General features: G+C 44.6%; 1 protein-coding gene across 1 annotated transcript in view; it reads left to right on the top strand.

The window, feature by feature from the left end:
• The first annotated feature begins 6 nt into the window (after positions 1-6).
• Positions 7-9,854, top strand: part of B4galt6 (beta-1,4-galactosyltransferase 6) — a 73,875-nt gene continuing 64,027 nt past the window's right edge. Inside the window, exon 1 of the mRNA XM_008828840.3 lies at positions 7-446. Coding sequence (XP_008827062.1) covers positions 332-446 — 115 coding nt within the window. The 5' untranslated portion in view covers positions 7-331. The remainder of the gene's footprint in view (positions 447-9,854) is intronic.

Below are 9,854 nucleotides of genomic sequence, written 5' to 3'. Positions count from 1 at the left end.
CCCAGGCTTCCCGCGGCTCGCGCGCTAGAGCCCCGCGGGCACCTCAGGGCGGGCACCCACGGTGGACACTCCACGGCCTGGCCCTCGATCTCCGCTCTCGGCCCCGGATCCGCCGCCCGGGCGCTGCAGCCTGCGGGCCGCGCTCCGCATCGCGCTGCGGCCGCCGGCCGGGCCTCCGCACCCTTCCCCCGCTCTCCGGCCTCCCATTCATTGCATCCGCTTCCCCTTCCCGGCTCCAGCCTCCCCGGGCTTCCCCCGCACATCCATGGAAGTTTAGGGCCTGGACTGCGGCCGGGAGAGCGCACTCGCGCCGCTGCCGCCCGGAGGGAAGATGTCCGTGCTCGCGCGGTTGATGCGCGTCTCCAATCGCTCGCTCCTCGCCTTCATCTTCTTCTTCTCCCTGTCCACGTCCTGTCTCTACTTCATCTACGTGGCTCCCGGCATCGGTAAGCACCCCGGACACACCCTCACTTCCCACGGGCGGGGAGGTAGCCCGCGGTGGAGGGATCCACTTCTAGCTTTGGAAGCTGAGCCGGCCGGGCGCCGGAGGAGGCTTTGGACTTGAGCCGTGATTTCAAATGTGTCAAGGAAACTGCTTGGCGGTGTGAGCTTTGTTAATATACGTTGAAACCGCTTAAAAGACCTCATTAAGTAGATGGAGCAGACGGAGGGCCCGGGGGTGCCTCCGGCTGCTTGGAGTATTCATGACAACTTTACGCACTTGATACCAGATCTTTAAGCTTAAGCTCAGTGCTAGTTGTAGTTTTATTTAGTCATCTTCATATACAATAACTGGTTGTGAAAATATGATGGGGCCGTGATGGAGGTCATGAGTGTACATGTACCAGTGTTGTGGGTCACAGTTTTAAAATGGGGTCAGTGAACTTTGTGCCACATTTCAGACATTTTTAGGCTGAGTTGTAAGAACAGTGCTCCATTGGGTCTGCTTGTCAAAGGTAGTTGCCTCTACGAAGCCTGTTAGGATGTCAGAGAAGATAACATAGTAAAATAATTATGTAAGGCAATTTACAGTTTAAAATTTTAACTTTCTGTTCCCACTATTTTTGACCTTTGGTTCCAAATACACTTTTACATGATCTGCTTGAGCTGCTTTCTTTATTAAATACCTCAATTTCTCATTCCCCCTCTTGTTGACAAGGAGTCCATGTGACCTTGTCCTAATGAATGAAGAATTCTAAGAGCTTATGTGGCTATTAAAACACATTCTATTTCCTAAACCTGACTGAGTTTCCCTGGGTATTCTGCATTTAATGCTGAATGATATTAACAGCGGACATTCTCCCAGTTCTTGTTAGACACAATGCTGAATGAGATTAACAGTGGACATTCTCCCAGTTCTTGTTAGATACTTAGTTTACTTGTCTTTTATTTATTATTACTACTACTCTTATTCTTACTCTTATTCTTTTATTTCTCCCTGTAGCCCCAGATGATCTGGAACACATTATGTTGACCATACTGGCTTGAACTCACAGAGATCCACCTGCCTCTGCCTCTGCCTCTTGAGTGCTAGGATTAAAGGCATGTTTAAAATGTCAAGCTTCTTATAGAGGAAAAGCACTTGCAGAATTCTGAGGAGGAATTCTTACCCTTGCAGAAGTTTTAAAAAGTGTAATAGATGGTGATAATGAATTGGTAGGAGAGTGCAGCCTCATTCAGTTTCATTTTCTTGAAGGGAAACAATTACTATGTGGACTGGGTGTGGTGACACACACCTTTAAGCCCCATACTCTGGAGGCAGAGGTTGGCAGATCTTGATAAGTTCAAGGCCAGCCTGGTCTGTGTAGGGAGCTCCAGGCCAGCCAGAACTTCTTAGTGAAGTCCTGTCTTAAAGAAAAAAAATCTATGTGACCTTTTATTTATTGGATTTAATTAAGAAGTATACACTCAAATAATGAAGACTTTGACATATCCCCAAATAGAAGTTTTAGGTTAAAGTTTGAAGGGGTATGAATATTTTAACATTATTTTCCTTTCATGTGGGTTTTTCTTTAGACAAAGAAGCACAGCAAATCCTTTGAAAGTACAAAGACAGCTGGCTAATGGTTACTCAGCAGTTTCCACATGCTTGATACTGCCTGCTTTCGGTGGGTCGTATTTTCTTATGAAAGCAACAATTCCCATTTTAGAAAAAAGGATACCAAGACTGACATTGTATGGCTTATTAACAACAGGTCATAGAACTTATTCAATATCACATAACTCATATGTTTTTCTTTTTAAAATGATTTTATTTATTATTTTTATTTTATTTTATGTGTATGAATGTATTGTCTGTGTGTAGGTAAGTGCACCAATGTTGTGCAATGCCCACAGAGGACAGAAGAGGCTATTGGACCCCCCTAGAACTGGAATTATGGACAGTTGTTAGCTGCCATGTGGATGCTGGGATTCGAACCCGGTTCCTCTGCAAGAACAGTCAGTGTTCTTAACTACTGAATCATCTCTCCAGCCCCTATTTTTTTTTTAATGGCTGAGATACAGGTGTGTCAACACTTTTCACTGGTAAAAAAAATCAAATCTCTTCTATTAAGAAGTCTTTATTAGCTCTACCATGCCAGCTAGTCTGTAGATGTTAATTGCATTTCACTATCTTTTCTGTCACTTGATGGATTTGATAATATCTCTGATGTTTAAGAAAGGCTTCTTAAACAAAAAAAATTTTTTTCTGGCTATTTAGAAGCCTTATAAATCTCATTTTTCAACAATGTTTCACTTTCTCATGTAACTTTAAAAGTTGGACATCTTTGGAGAATGTTATTTTACCAGACATTTAAAATTTGAGATAGTCTGAACAAGAATATTTAATTTTAAAAACCATTTATTTATTTGATTTTGTATGTGTGTGCAGAGGTCGGAGTACAACTTGCAGAAATTGGTTCTCTCCTTCCACTAAGCCATTTCACTGGTCCTTGGAAAAGAATCTTTTTGAACTTAAAATTTTCCTGTTTTCTTTGATGTTTTTTCTTTTCTTTTTCTCTTTATGATGCTGGGATGGTATCCAGGGCCTTGTGCATGCAAAGCAATCACTCTATAACTGAGCTAACGCCCCAACCCGTTTCTTCATATATTTAGTTACAAGGTAAAAACTTAGCCAAAGAAAGGCAGGCATGGTGGCACACACCTTTAATCCCAGCACTTGGGAGGCAGAGGCAGGTGGATCTCTGTGAGGTCAAGTCTGAACTGGTTTATATAGCCAGTTACAGGCCAGCTGGGGCTATAGGGAGACCCTTTTTTTTTTTTTTTTTTAAGTTAGCCAAAGAAAATCCAAAATTCCAGCTTTCTAGTGCCTTCATTTGTCACCTGTAGATTCTTTTTTTAAAAAAATTATTTTTAATTTATGTATGTGAGTGTTTTGTCTGGTCTACATAACGAGTTCCAGGTAGCAGCTACAGAGAGACTCTGTCTTAAAAAAAAAAAAAAATAAAAAGAAAAGAAAAAGTCATACAATGCTATGAATCTGTTACCCCTCCTCCAAACCCTGCGCCATTTAGGATAAAAAAACAAAACAAACAAAAAAACACCAAACCTGCTTTAGTTCTCATTTTTATCTTTAATGGGTAAGATTTGTAAAATCCACAGTGCTAGAAAGTTTAAATCTTATGATTGGCAACGAAAGCTGTCTGTTTTCCTTAGTGTGTCAGGTCACTTTCTTCATGTCTGGGAAATGTAGGTCAGAAGCACAGGTCTAACCACAGCATGTCCCACTGTTCTTTGAAGTGATGTGAAAAATGTGGTCAGTTGAGTTCCTGGTGCATCAGCCACCACCATACATCACCGTCATGTAGGCACTTTTGCTCCAGGGCCCTGGGCCTTGGTGTGAGCTGTGTGTGCACCTCACAGCCCACCACTGGACATAGAAATATACTTTAAAAATATTTTATTTATTTTAGTTTTATGTGTATGAGTGTTTTGCTTGTATGTATGTAGGTGCACCTGTGTCATGCAATGCCCACGGAGGTCAGAAGGTGTTAGATCCCCTGGAACTAGAATTACCAACAGTTGTTCGCTTCCATGTGGGTGCTGGGAACTGAACCTGGGTCCTCTTCAAGAGCAGCCAGTGCTCTTAACTGCTGGGCCATCTCTCCAGTCCCCAAGAGGTACTTCTTAAAATGCTTAATATTTGTACCTGAATTTCACCTTGGAAGAAAAATTTCTTGTGACTAAATCATGCTGTATAGGAGTTCTTTTTTATTGGTTTTATTTCAAGCCTTGTCTGTGAAGTCCTTGAGTTGCACCACAACCCCTTTCTTGTTGAGTACATGTCTTTCCCTTTTGGGTCCAGACATGTTTTGTCAGGTGCCTTCCCCCCGATGGGTCTTCCATCATTTATTCATGTGTCTTTGGACTTCCTCACCTGACCTCCTCTCTCGTCTTCTTTCTTAGTGGATGGATCTATATTTTGTGAAATTTGGTTCATTTTCACTTTCTGGTGCTGCTCAGCATTCTCTCTGGTCTGTTTGGCTGTTAGTGATGAGTTCCGTGGCAGTCAAATCTTGTTATTTTAGAATGACTTTAAGCATTTTTCCTTAATATTTCTTATCTATGCAGGAAACATAAGATAATGTCTTTACACTCTGAACTTTAGTACTCAGGAGACTGAGCTCCCCTTGGACCCATCCACAGGAAGTCTGTGACACAGGGCCCTAGGAGACTGGAGCAGGCATTTTCCTTCTGTGTCTGCCTTTGTGCGTGGTTGCCAAGAGATGAATGCAGCTTCCTTCTGAGGCTTTGGGCTGGCTGGCAGAAGAGACTTCCACTTAGTTCTTAGGAAGCCATTTCCAGTATAACTTCCCATGCAGCAGTCACATCCTGCAGCACCTGGAGAAGCTGGAGAAGCTGGACATTGAGTCTGGTAGACAGAGATGATGAAAACAGACACCAGTGGTGATCAGCCCCATGAAAGGGCTGCAGAGCGCCCAGGGAAAACATGGACCGAGGGCTGGTTATGGGCTCTCAGAACAGCTGGTGGAATGGAATGGGCCACCACTGGGATCACTGTTTCCAACTGGCTATTCCTTAGGGTGTGGGGTGGCAGATGGGCGGCTTGAGAAAGGTCTTGGGGCCCTATTGCCCAGTGCAGTGCCTTGAGTTCACCAGCTTTAGAGCTGAGAACTGGTCCTGCCCACACAGCTTTATATTTAGCAGTGATAAAAAAGAAATAGATACCCCTATTTTCAGTGGAACAGTTATCAGGGAGGTTGTGAAACTTCCTTGGGGTAGGAGTTTACTCCCCTTTTAACTCACCAGAGCGTTTGACCTTTTCCTGGACAGACTGTTCTGTGAGTAGCAGGACTCAGCAGAAGTTCTGGAAAGGGAAATGAGACAGTCCTTTGTTTTAGAGTAATCCTAGCATGAAGGGTGTGAATAGAGGGCAGAAACAGTGACTGGGAGACCAGGCAAGAAGTTTGTAGTGTGGCTGCAGCAATAAGAGGTTAGAGCCAATGGAGGATGAGCACAGCAGGGCTGGAGGCAGGGAGCAGCTTTAGAAAGATGCCCAGGTTCCTACTCAGCCCGGTAACTCCATAGGTAACAAAGTGCAAAGGTCATGGGATTGAGGGAGCAGTTTTGGCTTTAGGGAAACGGAATTGATACCTCTGGATATCCAAGAATTTGTCAGTAACTAAGTAGGTGGGAATAAGGGCTTAGAGCCCCAGGCTTGGAAGTCTTCAGCATATAGGGAGATTGTGTTTATCTCTGCTATCTCCCTCATCACAGCTGAGTAGTAAACTCACTTTTGTAAGAGTGATGAGTCACCAAGTTAGTGACGTAGTTCAAGTGCAGTTAGGAATTATCCCTAGAGGGTCTGCCACCTTTTGAATTTGGGTTTCAAGGGAGACACGGGGGCAAATTCTCTTTTGGGGTAAGAGATTTATTAAAAGAATCATTACCACCATGGATGGACAGCCAGCCAGCCAGCATAGTGAGGGCTCTGAGGAGAGTCAAGCCCCAATGCCATAGGTAGACAGACATCATTGTAAGGACTCTCAGGAGAGTTCAGGCCCACAGGGCACAGTGGGGTCCCTTCTTATAGGTCTCAAAGGAAGGGGGAGTTTTCATGTAGTCAGGGTGTTTGATTACCTAATTTGATGGCCACTCTTGAGCTCATTCCCCAGCTGGTGACAGGGTGGTAGGGGTTGGGGGTGACTTGCATTGCAGGGAGGATGTGGGGGAATTGGGGTAGGGATACATCAATTTGGAGTGTACCCATTATGGGGGCGGTGATGTGATGCCACTAGTAGCCGCTGAGATTTCTGAGTCTGGTAACCTAAGGTCTGTACACTTCCTTGGGAAGTGAGGATGGCACCTGCCATACCTGGGGGTCCGGGCACTTAGGTTGTCTGTTGCAGGTCAGGCTCGTAGTAGGGGCTTTCTGTTTCGTTTACAGAAGAAAGAGGCTGCTGCAGTGGGCGTGGACTGAGCAGCAGTCTGTCCCAGGTTCTAACAGTCAGTAGGTCCCTTCCTTGCTCCCTGGAGCCACAGCACCTTGAGGGGTTGGCCTTGGATGGTCACTCTGGAGATGTGTTTGTAACTCTGCCCTTAGCATCAATGAACATGAGCGTAAATCCAATGACCTTGTGAGAAACTGGGTAATTTACTGATTCATTGAAATCTGACCATGCTAATTAGGTGCTGTTCTCCATCTTAATCATTGGTGGGAGAGTTGGAGAGGGGGTTAGACCTAAAGGCAGGATGGACTGGTGATTGCCGTTCTACAGCCTCGCGTCCCACTTCTGCCTTCTAGTGTTCATTAAAGATAGCCATGTAGGAGAGACTCCTAACCCAGGTTGGTAGTCCCTGTCTATGATAGATAGTCATTACTTGGAATTTGTATTGGGAAGAGAATGCTTTCTCCTTTTGAAATAGTGTATATATGGTGGTTAAATTTTCAACCATCCAAGCCTTGTTGAATGTGGTCTATTTTTTAATGAATTAAATATTATTATTTTTAATATAAGGTCTCATAAATAAAATATTTTTAAAAAGGTGGGGGGCTAGAGAGATGGCTCAGTGGTTAAGAGCGCTATCTGCTCTTACAGAGGACCCAGGTTCGATTCCCAGCACCTATATGGCAGCCTGCAACTGTCTGTAACTCCAGTTCCAGAGGATCTGATGTCTCTTCTGACCTCCTTGGGCATTGCACAACATGGGTACATTTATATACATGCATGCAAAACACTTATAAAATAATAAATAAAATACTAAAAAAATAAGCTCTAGCTCAGGCCGGTCTTGAATTCCCTATGTAGCTAAGGATGACCTTGAGCTTCTGAGCCTCGTCCTGAGTGCTGCTGTACCCAGTTTATACTACACTGAGAATCACACTCAGGTCCTTGTGCATGCTTAGGCTAACACTCTGTCACCCTAGCTACATCTGTGGCCTGAAGGTGATCTCTTTGAATATCCATATTTTCCACATCCGATCCCTGAAGATCTTGGTTCTGATTCACTTGAGCACTTCATCCACCTTGTGCATGCACACCTCTATGTGGTTTCCCAGGGCCCTGGACCTCGTGCTGTAGTGGTTCCACAGTGTGCCTGCCCTTGTCTCCTGGAATGCCACAACCAGTGGGGCCAGACTGTGCAGAAAGGAAGGATGGACTCTCAAGCGCTGTCCCTTGCCCTAAGTCTCACACAGCATGGGTGGAAGGGCTTAAATGTACACCGCAGGGTGCCTGACTCCTGCACCTGGGGGGAAGGAAATGACCAATTGTGCCCTGGAAAACTGAAGGTTTGGAGGAAATGTGAGCTCTCTTATCAGCTTGAAAGGATGCTGTGTAGAAGAGAAACAGTATTTGTGGATAGCCTCAACAGTAAGGGTAGTCACAATGGGTAGATTATAGACTTACAGAGAAGCACATACATGCATGTGTGCATGCACATGTGTACACACACACCCTCATTGTAATAACAGACCTGAAATCATTAAGTGGCCTTATAAGTACTCCTTTTGTTGTTTAATTGACACATTAATTCCTAAACACTTCAAGCAAACATCTCAGCCCCTGTAGGGCTGGAGTGGGTGTTTTGCTTGGGAGAGGAGACCGTCTTCGGCATGGCCTTCAACTTGTGGCCCTATGCTGTGTTGACTTGGTGTGTCCCTGGCTCTCCCAGTGAATCTGCCCCGGCACCTGCCTTCCACGCACGTGACCTTGCATGCCTCCTGTCACCTGTCCAGCCTGATTCATAGCCAGTTTAGTGATTGGGAAGGCCGAGGGAGGAGGCCCCTGCAGAGTACTTTTAAAGCGTGGCTTTCTAGGCTGGCGTGGGAGTCCCGCTGGCCTTGGATTTCTAGTATTCAGCCTGGGTACTCTGTCTTGGCTGCTTGGGTCAAGCTGGCTTTTTTTCACCCCAGCCTGATCCTGCGGTTTGCCTGCTCTCTCTTGTCCTCCTGATTTTTTAATTCCTGGAGGATCCAGTGATTTAATATTTAAAAGACTTTGGCTTTCTGTCACTGCTTTTTGTTACGATAATAACAAAAGACATACTATGTACACAATGCTTTAATTAGAGTTGAGGATCTGGTCAACCAAATGTGGAAAGTGGACTTCTTGGGACTCTCGATGCCTAGTAACATGCCTGTGGTGACCTCTTTCCTCTAGTTCCAGCTAGGTATTTCACCTTCCTCACTGCTGCTGTTCAGGCAGCATCCTGATTTTATTCCTCTCTAGCACGTGCTTCCCGCGTTGGGCTACTTTGATGTTTTGCTTCATGGTTAGACTCCCTCCCATGGGCCTGCTTGGTTTTCGGTCATAGCAGAGTTTGGCAGTATTTGGTTCGAGTCATAGCAAAAACCCTTCCTAGCTGAAATACGAGTTGGCCCAAAGGATGCTTATGTCATCAGCTGTACTTCTGGCTCTGTGGCACAGCGAAGGCTTCATGAAGCTCTGTCTAGTGATTTAAACTTTACATTTGTGTCCTGGTTAACAATAACTGTCAGCTTGACACAAATTGGAATTGCCTGAAAAAAAAATAATAAAAAGAATCTTGGGGCTGGAGAGATGGCTCAGTAGTTAAGAGCACTAGCTGCTCTCATAGAGGCTCCAGGTTCGATTCCCAGCACTTATGTAAGGTGGCTAACAACCATCCATAAATCCAGATCCAGGGCATGCAGGGCCCTCTTCTGACCTCTGCTGGCATTGCACAACATGGACACACATGCAAGCAATACACTTATACACATAAAAAATAATAAATAAAATATTTTTAAAAGTCTCAAGTAATTGTCTTTATCCTGGTGGTCTGGTTGTCTGTGAGGGATTGTTTTGATTATTAAATGATGTAGGAAGGCCCAGGTCACTGTGGGCGGTACTATCACTGGACTTTAAGGTGGAACTGAGCTTTAAGAAGTTTGTGGCAAGCCGGTAAGCAGTGTTCCTCCATGGCTTCTACCTTCGGGTTCCTGCCTTGAGTTCCCACAGTGATGGCTTGTGACCTGCAAGTGTAAGCCAAGTGAACCCTTTCCTCCCCAAGTTGCTTTGGCCACAGTGTTTTAACACAGCAACAGAAAAGCAACCTAGGACAGTAATTTTTCCCTCTTAACTTTTCCTCATTTCCCTCCCTCTCGAGGTAACTAATACGGGGATTCTTTGCTCTTATCTTTGCTTTTGAAGTTAATTACTTGTGATAGTAAATTTTGTGCCATCAGCTTGTTGGTGGCTGCTTAGTAAGGATAAGTCGATGAGTTGGGCATACAGAAAACCGTGTGAAAGGATGCATTTCATATAAGTCAAACTGGTAAGAGAGAAAGATTCTCCTGTTTTGGCTTGCCACCGATATTATTACTTATGTTTTGATACTTACTGTAAATAGTTTTTAAATGTGAATGTGTT

Source organism: Nannospalax galili, unplaced genomic scaffold (assembly GCF_000622305.1).
Source record: "Nannospalax galili isolate Female #2095 unplaced genomic scaffold, S.galili_v1.0 scaffold252, whole genome shotgun sequence".
NCBI classification, from domain to species: Eukaryota; Metazoa; Chordata; class Mammalia; order Rodentia; family Spalacidae; genus Nannospalax; species Nannospalax galili.
The sequence above is the reverse complement of the archived record's forward strand: the minus strand, read 5'-3'. Positions and strand labels throughout refer to the sequence as shown.